At 39.5% G+C, this 15,121-nt stretch overlaps 1 protein-coding gene across 2 annotated transcripts in view; it reads left to right on the top strand.

Annotated features, from left to right (window-relative positions):
- Positions 1-15,121, top strand: part of KATNIP (katanin interacting protein) — a 59,560-nt gene that overhangs the window by 28,590 nt on the left and 15,849 nt on the right. For both annotated transcript variants that reach the window (XM_075436290.1, XM_075436289.1), the window contains exons 14-18: positions 2,219-2,953; positions 3,525-3,733; positions 7,113-7,176; positions 10,749-10,926; positions 13,403-13,568. In XM_075436290.1, the coding sequence (XP_075292405.1) occupies positions 2,219-2,953; positions 3,525-3,733; positions 7,113-7,176; positions 10,749-10,926; positions 13,403-13,568 (1,352 nt within the window). The remainder of the gene's footprint in view (positions 1-2,218; positions 2,954-3,524; positions 3,734-7,112; positions 7,177-10,748; positions 10,927-13,402; positions 13,569-15,121) is intronic.

Below are 15,121 nucleotides of genomic sequence, written 5' to 3'. Positions count from 1 at the left end.
AATGCACTCCGAGGATGTATCAACCGAAGCATTTCGGTTAGTTAGGGAAACGTTAATATCTCAACACAGGCACTCATGAGACGTCAGTTGCAAAACTGCGGTTCTGATCATCCGTTCTCAGGAAAGCTGATTACGAAGTGGAACAGATACAGAAGAGAGCTTTTAGAATGATTTGTGAAATGAAGCGTGTGATTGCAGCATGGAAGTATGATTGCTATTTATAACTGCAGGGAGTAAAAAGGAGATTAACACAACAGAGGGAGAAAAAAGGTGTTTTTTTTCAAGCTAGTGTTGCCCCAAAATGTAGTTTACAAAAGTTTTGAGAGGAATTGTATAGTGTGTGTTGCCATCAGGAGCAAGACGTGGGACTTGGTGATTCAGGACACCTTACCTAGACCCACAGGGGAGGTGCATGTTTGAGGTGTCCATGTTTGTGGACTCTGGGGTAGCACCCATCATACAATCCTTCCAGGCATGGAGAAGGCTGGGAATGCGTTGGTAACATCTGCAAATGGGATATTCTTTATCTACATGCAGAATTTATTGTTCACATGGCTCCAGTAAAAATGATAAACTTTACATAGAAAAAAAAAAAAGCCAAACCCTGTAATCCTTCAGCCATTGACCTCTGCTTTTGTGCTGTTCTTGACTTGGCTTTCAGAGCTCCACTTCTCCTGTTGTCATTGCTTAATGTGGCTAACAAACCTGTTAACCTGCCATTGAAAATCACTCCTGTTGAACTGCTGTAGAAGTGCTTCGGAGTCGTAATCTCTATACTGCATGAAGTACTTAACATTAAAAAAAAATACAAAAAAAAAAGGAACAAGCCTCCAAAACAAGGAAAGCTGATGGATGTCAAGTACTCTTCTGTACATGCTCATCCTGAAATTTTCAAGCTATGACATTTTAAAGTGGTAAATATATGTACAGTATCTGCTTCCTGTAAATTGTGAGGCTCTGGGAAGTACTGTTTGGGATCACCCACCCCATGAGTATCCGTATGGACAATAGTTTGAACCAGAAAGGGACTTACAAATGGCTGATTTTCTCTGAAATATGTACCTTTGCTTTCTATCTGTGTTTCCCTTGCGGGGTAAGGAGGAATGGCCAGGCTGGTCTCCAGCCTTGCATTCTGGAAGACAAGCCTCTTTAAGGTAGTTTCCCATCTGCTTTAAAATTCTTATTTTTACCTCACTTGTCCCCAGTGTGAGTGATTATTGGCATAGATAGATTAGGAACATTACCCATTTCCCAGTGTTTCCAAAAACAAAGTTAAAAGTTAATATTGAGCAGTCTTTTGGGAAAATATTATTTTGCATTTTACGGCAATTGGTGTTTATTCTTGATAACCATTTGTTTTAGTATCCACTCAAGGACATTGTACAGAAGTAAAATCTAGCCCATGGGCCTGTAATTGTTTAGTACTCCACTTGCTTTTCTTCATTTATTTGAAGAAAATACAGAAGTGGGAGCATTATTGAAAATCTTTGTTAATATCTGCTCTTAATTGTTTTGAGATGGAAATTAAGCAGCTCCCCAGTGCAGTCACAAGCAGAGCATGCTTTGCTCCCACTGTGCCCCTCAAATTTGTTGCCCCCACTGTGTAGATACTTTGTCATTATCCCCCTCCTCCATCTCACGCTTGCTGAAAAGTGAGAGAAAGGTTTGGACGTTGCCTGCATATAGTACGATGCTTACCTCATCCTCCTTGTATGTTCAACGTACTTCTTTTCTCCCCAGTTTTCTTCATATACGCGTGGCTGATTTTGACAGGAAGCACTGTCTTTTCTCTGTAACAATATAGAAACTTAACTAGTTCTACCATTTCCAGCTGTATGAAAGATCTTCTGCAGAAATGCGGGCAGATGATTTGAGCTGTTGTGACAGCCACACAATAAGTATCACTGGGCAAAATCCCAATTTCTGTAAGTGTTGAGTCAAGAATTCAGTGTCTCAAACTTAGTTGCGTTTTTGGTCTCTTGGCATGTGCTCTGCTCTTCAGTATTGAAAAGTGATTGGTTTTGTTATGTCTAAATGGGGAAGGGAAATTGGGACATGCAGCCCTCATAATAAAGAGGCAATATAAAAGTGCTGGTATAACAGAATTTCACAGTGAGGGAATATGAATATGATCAGCATAATTCTGGAAAGTCCATGTTGTAATGGTTTGCTTGCAGTCCTGTTTGTGCATTAAATGCCTATGTAATGTTATTTTCAGATGAAGACTTTTCTGTCAAGGACATAGCAACCTCTGGAGCAAAGTGGCGCAATGAACAAGAACACACTCTGCAGGAGTCGTGGAACTCCTTGGTACAGTTTAATTATTCCCATCGTGGCCGAATCTCTAACATGGATTTTCAAGGGGATATCTTCGATGAGTTTCTCCATCAACAGAAAATCAACCGGCCTGGAGAATATAAGCAAATGAGAAAAGAGGGACTAGAAATGCTACCAAAAAGGCAAGAAGAAGAAAATTCTGTGGAGGCACATGATGGAAATGATTTTAAAATTCCTGTTTTGCCTTATGGACAACACTTAGTGATAGACATTCAAACAACATGGGGAGACAGACATTATGTTGGTCTTAATGGAATTGAAGTTTTCAGTTCTAAAGGAGAGCCTGTTCAGATTTCAAAAATAACAGCTGAACCACCTGATATAAATATTTTACCAGCTTATGGCAACGATCCCAGAATAATAACCAACCTAATTGATGGGGTAAATCGGACGCAGGATGATATGCATCTCTGGCTAGCACCATTTACCCCTGGAAAACCTCACTTTATCTTTATCGACTTTGTGAATTCCTGTCAAGTAGCTATGATTAGGATTTGGAATTATAATAAATCTCGCATACACTCTTTCAGAGGTGTGAAAGACATTGTAATGGTGTTAGATGAACAATGCATCTTTAAAGGAGAAATTGCAAAAGCTTCAGGAACCTTGTCTGGAGGTATGCTCTCTTTTCTTTTTTTTTCTTGTGGAAACAGCAGTGCAATACAACCAAATATATTTAGCTTGTTTGTTACCACTTTCCACTTCAAAGCAAGCTGGCACTTTGTATAGTATTTATTCCTTTTAATTTCAAAACATAATGCAAAACTCACTAATGCATTCTTCAATGATATCTGAATTTTAATAGCAGATAGAGTTAATCTCTATTCTTAATGATGTCTTAGCAACAGAACCCTATTTCAATAACATCAGATAGTCACTAGACGTTTAGAAGTTGCAGATCTTTACTTGTTTTCACAGATATCATCTTTTGGAAAAGGTGACGCAGAAGCTTTTTTCTGATTTTATTTTATATGTATTTGAAATTTGACCGAGTTCACTAGGTTGTTCTGCTGTGCAGTAGAAGTTTGAGAATGAACATACTAATTATATCAGTAGTCAGTATAAATTTACCATATATTGTCTTTTACATTTAATTTGCGGTAGTGTTTAAGGACTGGAAATAGTTTTTATCACTCTATATATTCTTTTGTGTGGTTTCTCCGTTTAATTCTGTGTGTTGCCTTCAGCTCCAGAGCACTTTGGGGATACTATATTGTTCACTACTGATGATGATATTCTTGAAGCTATATACTGCTATGATGAGACATATGATGGAGAAATGGAAAATGCCAGCTCCTTGAGATACGAGGAAGAGCTAAAGAGGCCAACAACTGCTGATAGGGAGGGAGATGAAAGACCTTTTACTCAAGCAGGGTTAAGAACAGAGGATCAACAGGTAGGGACCTCTGTGTTCAGAACTCTCTATAAATGTCTGTCTGAAATATGACAAGGAAGTCCTTTTTTCTTTTTTGACTAGCATCTCCACAGGTCTGTGTGCATTTTGCAGCATAAAAATACCCCGTTACTATTCCATACAGTAGGTATTTTACTACCTGGAGGAAGGCCGTATTTTCAAGCACTGCCGTGTTGCCTCATACCACTCCAGCCCAACAGTCCAGTGTCAAAGCAAGGAGCCTGCAAGATTTTCTGCTCAAGATGGTGTGGGGCAGTCTTTGACCTGATTTACATCAAATCCTCTACCTTCTTGGGATCTTCATGAGCACTTACTGTTGCTTCAATTAAGTTATCTGTTTCTAGAGGACACACTATTACTTGTAAGTCTGTGAGGAGATCCAAAGCTGAATCAATCCAAATTCCAGCTGGTTGAGCTAAAGTGCTGCCAGTGATAGATGGTTGCTAGTGAGCCTTGTCCTGCTGTCAAGCCTTCCTGCTCTGCCTTGTCCTCCTGGTGGCTTAGAAAACAAAGAGAAATGTCATGATGTTGGAATTTGATCTCGCTGTTAAGATTATGAGTCAGTGACTCTAACCCCTTGACTTCTCCAGTGCTACTTAACACTGCAACAGTAATTTTGGTCCCATCTTTGCTTGTGGTATCTATCTTAAACTGTTCAGGACACGTCATGCAGTGTAGGATTTCATGAACACAAATTGAAGTTCACGTTTCTTTTCTTGATCACTTGTTTGTTGTGAGCATTCACCAGGACCTCTTCCATTGCAAAAGCCTAGACTTGGACTGTCTGATCCTTACTCAGAACCTCTGCCTTTTATTTTGCTGTTCATCTGTGATGCTCTTCATACTCCTTTTGTAACTCTGAAACGTGCTGTATCAGCAATGGAATAACAAAAACTGTTGTGACTGAGCCGTTGATCATTCTGTATTTGCTGGTATCATCAAGATTTTGTAGATGGATGATTATGCTATCAGAATGCTGCAGATCTACTAGGTGTTTTGTCTTCGCCAGCGTAATGTTGTCATTCAGACTAGAACTGGGTTTAAACAGGCTCTACCTGTTGATCATTAATCCTTTTTTCCTGTAACACAGTCAGTGGATGAAACGGTGTTTTACTGCACTGACTACAGAACTTTTCAAAAGCTCTTACAGAAACGTTGTACTTGGTTGTCAGTATTACCCATAGTCAACTGTCTTCCCATGAATTCAGTAATTCTTAGCATGTCAGACCTGTAACTAGCATGCTTGACCCAACTCTGACTGTGGCCAATAGTGGCTGCCTAGGGAGAAAGTAAGAACAGAGCAAACATGCAGTGGTGTTTCCCTGAAACACTCATCCAGCCCTTAAAAATCTGTTTCACTAGGACTTTTTGACTAAACCTTTGTGTTTAGTATCCTGCCGTGGATTTTTATTGTGTTAAGTCATCCACTAGCTTTTTGTAGCCATGTGCAATTTTACAGCTCACGGTGCTCGGTGGTAAGTTTCCCAGCTTAACTTGCATAACACAAAGAGCCTGTTGCTGTTTGTCTCTACGTTCATTTAATGTCCCCTAGTTTTTGTGTTCAAGAAACTAAAGAATTATTCTCTATTCCCTTTTTCAAGCCACTCGGGAGATTTATGCCCCTCTGTTACAATCTCTAAATCTCTTTTCTAAAATGGTTAGTCCTGCTTTAGTTGTTCCTCACGTGGTCGAGTAGAAGAGCATGGTAATACTTTCTACTTTTCATTGTGTTTCGAGTAACTCCTGTGCTATGGTGGTATTTTGTTCTAGCCATAAGGATCTAAGAACACAGGCAGGACAATGTCACAAGCAGAAGTAATTGAAGTAGTAGAAAATTAGACCATATCTGAAAGAAAAGATGGTGAGCACCAGTGGAACGAAGGGATCTGAGTAGCCAAGAAAGGACGGAGGGGGAGAAAAGAGGTGATAAGGTGGCTTGGCACAGATGGTTTACGGACTGCAAGGAGGGTATTATTCTGCATTCTATAAAACCAGTAGCTTTATTGTGTCTGTGGGTTTTGATATTCAGTAGAGTTGCAAATTTCAATTCCCAGGCTGGTCTTTTAAAGTTGTTCTGAGGGAAAAGGCATCAGACAGTCACTGTTTTGTGAGAAAGGTACCCCCAGTAAGAAGGGTTTTTTCCCCATCTTCTGTAGGTTGTCTGTGGTGTTTGTTTCAGTGTGCAGTTCTTGTTCAGTTTCACCTACTTAATTACCACAAGGACATTTGCTGCTACATGAAGTATATTGCAGTCTGGGAACATAAACATAAAGATCCAGGATGTCAGTGGTTATACTGCAGAGATCTAATATAACAATAGGAGAGAAGCGTTGACATGTCTTTCATATCTTTTTAGGCACAATGTAGGTCCATTTGATATATTCTGGGTGACAAGAAGTCTGCTTCTAATGCTGAATGAAACTATAGAGGATGAGTCTGGACTTCTAATTGCCTATTTGGCACTAATGAGGACTGAGCTAATGTTTTTGTAGAACTGCTCACAGTACTGCTACAATTTCATTCTAATCTGCTATTATTTTGTTTGGAGCCCAATACTGTGTATGTAAAGTCAGAATCATTTTCCTGATGTGTAGCACTTTTACCTACAGTGAACATAATTAGCCATGTTATCACGCTCACTCAGTGAAATGAAGTTTATCTGTAACTCTTTGCAGCTGTTCTTTGTCTTTACTACCCTAATTGCCCCAGTATGTTCAGCAAATTTTGTCATCTGTTTATTCACTTTCTGGTTTGCTATGTTGAGTAGCATAGGCAATAATTAATTAGTGTTGTCAAAGAACAAATGCAAGCTTTTGGACAAGTTTGCTTGTTTGTTCTGCCCTTCAATTCTTGAGAAGAAATTGTGGTGGCACTCTCTGAGGTCTTAACTTCCTTCTAGACTTCTTATCTCTGGAACATATTTGCCACATGTTTCAAATAGGGCATATTATTATTAGTTAATGGCAGTCCGCAGGTAAATAAGAGTAAGTTAAGAATTTCAGCCTCTTCGAGAACAGGTAGCCCACACCAGGGAGTCTCCCCTTTAACATTCCTGTATGCATTAGCAAGAAAAATCCCTAATAGTCTTCACTTTCTAAGGACCCATATGATCATCTACATTTTGGGGCATGTTTTCCTTTATTTAGAGGACAGCCTGGGTGGTGAGGCAACGGGGAGATTGGTACACAGAAGGCTGGACATAAAAAAAAACCAAAAAAAAAAACAAAAACACCACCCCAAAAAAAGAACCCCAAAAACCCTAAATAGACTAAAATCCACACCAAAAAAAACCCCACTTTATAAACAATATGTCTGTAATGTGTAGATGCATGTTCATTGCACCTGTTGGTTTACTTTTTAGGTTCAAGAGCCAGACCCTCTCTCTGAATGTATACCCAAGCAATCAGGAATATTTACTGGAAAATGTAAGTCCTTACATTTACTTCTTGCTTAACCACCCTTCCCCCTAACATGTTATCAAGGAGGATCTGATTTGTCAGAGCTGTACAGAACTTTGTGACAGATGTCAGGTCTAGAATAAAGAAGAGTAATTGAATATTTAAGGCAGAAGCTTTGTTTACTATGACCTTTAGAACACTATATCAGAACAGTTGGCTTTTAATCACAGAAAAATAACACTAGCCATTTGCCTAGTCTCTGAATAGGATTTGTAATAGCTGTGTCCATTGCCCAGTAGTTCTTTCCTAATCCTGTGTATTTATGTAGACTGACTGAATTTCTCAGATCAGATGGACAATAGAAACCCTACAGTAAAGCTAGACCCGAATGTTACATCCATACTTAAAGTACCATATTTCTTTATCCTGTACAAAACCAGCTCTTTGTGGGCCTTTAAATTATTTTCCACAGGGCTTCTGGATGGCCCAGAAGTTTCAGTATCAGTTCCTGGTCCTTTGACCAGCACAAGAGCATTTGGGTTCTTGGGCCTGGCATAAAGTCTTTAGCAACCTGTGATGTGCTCTCTGAAAGTACGCAGAATGCTGTGGCTTATTCAGCAACATGTCTGTGAACTATACCTATGATCTGTGATCTATCGCCCGTGAACTATATCTACATCTATGAGCATGTCTATGATCAGTTCCTTATCTGTGAACTTAAGATGCCTTTCCCTCCATCCATTTCTCAAAGTGGGTGAAAAAGATAGTGAGGGTGTGATTTGGAGCTCAGTAGATGCAGGCTGTCATAATGACAGAATATTGTTAATCAGCTGGTGGGCTGACTTGTCCCTACCAGGCAAAGAGGTCCTGATTCCCTGGAGTTCTTGCAGGAAAAGAGCTAGAGAAAGATAGTTGCATTTAAGGGAAGCTTTCCATGCCTTATGAGACACAAAAGAAACTTCACATTAGTGTCTTACACAGGAAAAAATTGCCGTTAATTGCTACAAGGGACTATCTTTGTAAATGACCTTGAACAAAGGCAAAGAAACAACTAGAAGCTACAGCCTGGCTTTTGCCAGTGATTTCTATGTACGCTGTCCTGCCTGTGCTCCTTAAGCTGTGGGCTGGTTCCTTAGACCTGGAGTGAAAGTCCTCTTGCTGCTTCTTGTTTGGGGAATTACTGGGAATTGTGCAAAACTTTGGGTCAGTACTGCCTTTTTCATCTGGGACTCCTGGTAATAAATTGTGCACGGAGTCACTGAGGATTTGTATCCATGACCTGTCATAGGTAGTTTTAATCTCGCTCATCCTGCTGCCAGTCACAATGTCAAGGAGAAAATGTGCCTCAAAGTGTGATTATCACTGGTACAAAGTGCAGCTAGTGGCTGGTTAGTTACCAGAGGTGTCCCCCAGGGATCAATACTATAGTTTACACTGATTAATGTATTTTTTTTTAAAGAACTTGGATGATGGGATAAAGTGCAATCTCAGGAAGGTTGTGGGTGACACGAAACAGAGGACAGTGGTTGATAAGCTGGAGGGCAGGGCTGTTCTTCAGAGGGGCCTCAACAGGCTGGAGAAATGATAACCTCATGTTGTTATCTAATGTAACCTCAGGCAGTTCAGGGCAAACGCGAAGGCCTGTGTGTGGCATGTAATAACCTATGCCACAGGACAGGCTGGGAGCCACCTGGCTAGGGAAGCTGCTTTGCACCAAAGGGCCTGAAGTCCTGTAAGACCACAAGCTGAATAAGAGTCAGCAGTGCAGCCTTCCAGTAGAGGCGTCCAGCTGCCTCCTGGGATGTAAAAATAAGAGTGCAGCCAGCAGAGCAAGGAAAGGGATTCTTTCCCTGTATTCGACACTTGTGAGACTGTATTTGGAGTACGGTGTTAAGTAAGGAGCTCCCCAGGACAAGAAGGAAATTGACATCCTGGTTCGAGTCCAGTGGAGGGTGACCAGGAAGGTCAGGCAGCTGGAGGACCTGACATGCAAAAAAAGCATGAGAGTTGGTTTATTCATCCTGGAGAAGAGAAGGTAAAGGGGAGATCTTCTAGCTGTCTAGAGCTCTCTGTCTATGCCCTAGGGAGGGCACAGAGAGGATCTGATCCAGGCCATTCATCAGCGATGTGCATAAGACTGGGTTGAAAGGCAGCAGAAACAACAAGGTAGAAGACAAGAATTTCCAACTGTATATTAGGAAACCTTTTTCACCCTGAGGGCAGTCAAATGCTGGAACAGAGGATGAGAGAGGTTCTGAAATCTGCCAGCCTTGGAGACGTTCAAACTTCCACTGGAGAAGTTCCTGATAGACCTGATCTAATGGACATCTCTGAGCTTGAAGTCGGACTATAAACCTCCAGAGGTCCCTTCCACCCTGCATCATTCTGAGATTCTGTGAAGGCATTGGCATTGGCTTCACCCTCTCCTTTCCCTTTTGTTTGAAAGTATACTCTGGCTTTGCCTGAGAACTCCTGCATGCTTGTACACTAAGCAAGTTTAGTCTTAGCAATGGCCTCGGGAATAGCATCTAGTATCAATGTAGCTATAGCTCCAAACTTGTCAGCTAATAGAACTATTTATTTCTTAGCGTCCTTGCAAATGCTAAAGAGATCTTACGCCCAAGTGAATTTATGTGTATATCAAGACTTCATCTCGTGTAAATTGCTATGGCTATTTATAGGTAATTGGGCTGGATGGCTTAATAGCTTTAATGCCTGTTTGCTTTACAGGGCATCATGACTACTGGTGCTTCTTTAGATGTTATCCAACCTGTTTATTTCTGGGCTTCTGAAATGTGTGAAATGAGAGATAGTTTTAATTTACAATGGTGGATTTTTATGGTACCTGATCAGATTGAAACATTACTTGTTATATCTGTATATGCTATTTATATTTTTTCGGTAAGGCATGAAACAGGTGGATCTGAAGATACACATACAATCTTTTGTCTGCCCAATTTTCCTTTCCTATTTATTTTCTGGAGATGCAGGCTAATCAACATTGCTACTTTTCACTAATGCTATCCCATTAAAATACTTCTATCTGTCCTGGTCTGACATGAAGACAGTAACTTAAACACATTAGTAAACCAAATTTGTTTTTTGGTTTAACTATGAGTTGGTGTTTTATAGCAATTTATGGATTTATGAGAGACAGGATTTCTACAATATATGACTATATATAGTCATTTAGCTGGTGAAAGATGATAGATGGACTTCAGACTAATAGGTCTTCTCTGTCTCTGCATAATCACAAAATCTGTCATGTAACTGCTTAAACATATCATTGAAGTACTGTCAGCCTACAGTCTATGTCATGAGACGGCTGATAACATGCTTGAACAGGGGTTGTATAGTTACAAGTGAACAAGATGTTGGTAACCCACTAGAGGCGTCTAACAGTGATTTACAGAAAATACTGTGCTACTCCATGGAGGTAGGCATGCAGACTAGGAAGTGTCCAAATACGAAGTTATTTAATCTGAACAAAATACAGATACTGCTCATCACTGGGGCTTGCATGCATGCTTATATTGGCTCCTTCCTTCAAACTAGTAAGTATGTATATAGATATATTATATTTATATTCTTTTATATAGGCCTGCAGCTGAACTTTACCATGACCTGGGGAGACTGTCATTACCTTGGACTGACAGGTCTTGAAGTGATAGGAAAGAATGGTCGCGCATTAAGCATAAGTACAGAACAGATTTCTGCTTCACCCCAAGACTTGAATGATCTGCCAGAGTATACAGCAGATTCCAGAACACTAGGAAAGTAAGTAGCAAAAGAGTGGAATTGTGCAAGCCTTTTCTGCAGGACCTTTTTTTTTTTTTTTTCCCTTCACACCTGCTGTTTCCACCAACAGTTTTGGAGTTTGTCAATTTTAGATGCATTTTACATCAAACTTTATAAAGTGACAGAATTATATAACCTTTTATTATGTTAACACTTGTTAATACAAACACGATTCTCATACCATCATAGCTCATTCTTGGATTTCACAAGCTACCCAGGAACAGCTTGTTGTAGAAACATGAATGAGATGTTTCCAAAAAGATGGTGTTTGAGTTAGGAGATGATAACATGCCTGGTTGGTATCTCTGCTGAGGACTTTCCAGGCAGAAATGTGGGTGTTCTGCAGCATCTGTCTATGCATATGCAGGGATATTTATGCAGGATTTCTGCATAAATTCAATGAAAATTTTTAAGTCAGCAAAGGATGAGTATGTGTTAAGGTGTTTCACAAAGAGGTGCCATTCTTTTGGCAATTCTGCAACTTTTTTTTTTTTGTAATTCCAATGAAATTTTATTCATTGACAAGTATACTTCCTCAAATTAACATGTACTTTCTAAATTATGGCAGTATAGAAATGATAGGCTATAGGTTGGTAGAGGACTTGTCATTTGTTGTTGTTGAATCTGCATCCTGTTGTTTCTGAGCCACATCTTGATTTTAAAGGGTGTGTTCAGTTGTAATCCTGTCCTCTGGCATGTTTGTGGTCTTGTGAATAAGTTTATGAATTGGGACTTCTCTTTTAAAAGTCTTTGAGTCTTCCTTAGAATCTTGTATTTATCTACATGTACACTAACTCTGTTCTTTGTGATTTCTGCAAATTTGACTAATACAGATGTCAAGCATACACTTATATAATTCCTCAGTTCTTCTGCCTGTTTGTATGAAAGTCTCTTCTGTAGACATCAAGATCTAAGAAATCTTCCCATGAGATACCCTGTGATGAAGAGGTTCTGGTGGTGGAGTCTCTCCAGACTCCACCATGATGAACCCAGATGCAAAGAAGTCCTTTGGCTTTTCTGTTGGTGTCTTATCTTCTCTGAATGCTCCTTTTCCAGCCTCGTCATCTGTTGATCCTACAGAATTTCTGGCAGGCTTTCTGCTCCTGATATATTTGAGGAATTTTATTTATGGTACCTTTTGCTTGCTAGCCTTCATACTCTTTTTTTGGCCCGTGCATTTAGCCTTCCAAAGTTTATGATTCTATCAATTTAGGGGGTTTGTGATCATGATTTTGTTGAAAGACGGCTTGTAATAACTTTCTTGATCCTGCCACTGCACCAGGCTGGCTTTGATTTTTCAAGTATTCCCTCTTTCTAACGTCTTTCTTAGTAAGTGGGATACAGTTGTTCTGTGCTTCCAGTATGATATCTCTTAATATTTTCTCTGCTGTGTGTAATGATTTTATTTTGTTTTGTTACTCCTTTTTTTTTTTTTTTGAAGTGTACTTCATTATGTTTGCTTAAGAACCTTTATGGGCACAAGAAATAGGGGCTTTTTTTTGCTTTTGATATTTCTACAAGCATGTTAAATTGAAGAGTACTGTAGTGTACTCCAACTGTAGCATTTGGAATAGGTCCTGTGTACTAGTTCAGGACTAAGTCAAGGATTATATCTTCTCTCATGGGCTCCCTAATCAGTTCCCCTGTGAAAGAGTCATTATTCAAATCTTCTTCTTGAAGGAACTGCCAAGTCTGGCACTCATTCTTCCATTAGACTTTTTAATAAATAGTAAGTACATAGGGCAGCGTACAAAAGTAATTACAGTGGGCAATTAATTCATGTTCTCCTTTAGTCCATCTTTGTATGACATATTTTGTGATATAAAAATACAAAGTCAGAATTCCAAAATGAGGAATAATGGAATTAGCTTTATCTAGTCAGCTTGAAGTCTATGCTTTTATGAAAAGACATTGTCATGCTGGTAGAAAGCTTTTTTAAAAAGTAGGAATGAGACTAACTGTGCACGTGAAAAAGGATGTGAACAAACTCTGCTTATTCTCTGGGTTATCCAGCTCCTTGTCAGATTTGTTGTAATTGCATAGGCATAGTAACACACTGCAGAGTGCCAGATACACTAGTTTAGGTGTGGAACTATATTAATAAGTTCTATTGTGTCTGGGCCTTAGAGCTTTGCCTTCGGCTGTTTTGGCACAAAGGTAGCTGAGCTTTCCTCTGCCTGCCCCCGTTCACCCATGGAAAACCTAAGGATTGTTTTTCCTCAAATGGACCCAACTAAAGGAAATATATATATTTTTTTCTCTCCCCCCACTGTCTTTAATTCAACAATTGCATGTTATTTTTGATATTTACTGTGCTTGCTAATTGCATGCACATGGGCATCGTAAGCACTAGAAGTGGCATCTAGAAAAAAATAAACACCTAGTAATGTACCTGATTTTCATGAGAAAAGCAAGCTTTTCCTTTTCTGCAGCTAATGGATTTTTCTCTCTGTAGGTTAATAGATGGGACTAATATCACAGTAGAGGATGACCATATGTGGCTCATTCCCTTCTCTTTTGGAGAAGATCATCTGCTCACAATCCATTTTGATAAAACTGAAAGTATTGCGGGGCTTCGCTTTTGGAACTATAATAAATCTCCTGAGGATACCTTTAGAGGGGTAAGTAAAAGAAAAGGAGCACTACCAGCAAAAATATACAGCAGTGCATTGGAAAACTGGTGCTGTGATAAATGAATATAGCTGCCTTAATGGAACACCATAAATCTTTCTAGATTGTCTGACTCTGAATTTTGTGGCAGGTATAATGCATTTCTGTCTCCACAAACAGCAAATATTGAAAAAAAGCCAGAGATTGTTTAAAGAAATCTTCACAGCTGGTTTTTCTAAGAGACACATAAACTAGCACGTATTATTTTCAAGATATATGATTCTGAAGTGATATCCTCTCGGTATCCAGTATTTAGGCCTACCATATGATTCTTTATTTCCTGGAACACAGGCAATGGTAGAATAGGGGATACTTCTCCAACAGCAGTTCTGTTTAGGTAAGTTACAGAAGGCCAGTCAATCAATCCTACCTTTTCCAAGAAACAAGAAGAGTCTCTAGAACTCTTAACGCTTGTTAGAGAAAATTGACATCTTCAAACAGTTTGGCTAAGTAGTTTAGCTAAGATTGTGTAATATACCTTCTCTCTCCTTTTTCCAAATTGTTTGTTTCGTATTTTTTTTTTTCATATTGAATTCTTGGATTTGACTGTCAGTTGACACCTGTTGGAGATCATGTTACATCTTGCTGGCACTCTGAGTTTGGCTGTCCCTTGTTTCCCTGGTTTTTCTCACAAGCTATACATGCACTTAGAGTGATAATGAAGAAGTAGTTGCTGTTCACTGCATGGAAGGTTTATGAATCTATTTGTTTACAGATATTCCCCTTCACATATAGCTGTTGCATTCTTGACATCCAAACTCAGCCAACAGATAAGAAGGAAAATGTTGGTAGGTATTAAATTAGAGAGAGACAGGACAAAGAGAATCAGCAAAGTTCTGGAAAAATTTCTAGAATTGAAGTTGGAGACATGGATCCTTCATGGCATTGGGCAAGATAGTGGCAAAAGTTGCAGAACTGCTTCTTTGTGTAAATTTACCTTCCAGGAATTGCTTTTATATGAACACTACATAAATAGGAGGCGTTCTCTCTCCACAGCAGAGCCGTGGCATCGGTTAATATCAGCATGGGATGTTGTGGAGTGCCAAAGACTCCCAGAGGGCCAGAGTGTAAGATCTTTCACTTAAGCCACATTTGATCTGGAGATTTTAACATATGGGAACTGATTTTGTAAGACTTTGCATTAACCTGACATGTTTGACACATGGGAGGGTTCAGGAGCATGTTGAGCTTACCACCTAAACGTACCCACTGTATAAGAACTAGGATTTTTTAATAAAATCTATTGATCGATATGATTAGGTATAAAGAAAGGACTCTTCCCTATGAGAGTGGTACAGCTCTGGGACAATATTCAGTGGTGGGAGACTTTCAAAACCAAATTTGACGAGGCCAGAGCAACCTGATTTAGCTTTGTGGGCGTCTCTGCTCTGAGCAGGAGCTGACTGGAGACATGCCGAAGTCCCTTCCAACCTGAATCTTTCTGTGATTCTGTGTACAAAATGCAGTATAAAGAGCTGTCTTTAAGTGGTGAAGTGGAATGTTT

This window comes from Opisthocomus hoazin, chromosome 15 (genome assembly GCF_030867145.1).
Source record: "Opisthocomus hoazin isolate bOpiHoa1 chromosome 15, bOpiHoa1.hap1, whole genome shotgun sequence".
In the NCBI taxonomy this organism is placed as follows: domain Eukaryota; kingdom Metazoa; phylum Chordata; class Aves; order Opisthocomiformes; family Opisthocomidae; genus Opisthocomus; species Opisthocomus hoazin.
Note: the sequence above shows the minus strand (reverse complement) of the source record. Positions and strands in the feature narration are given on the sequence as shown.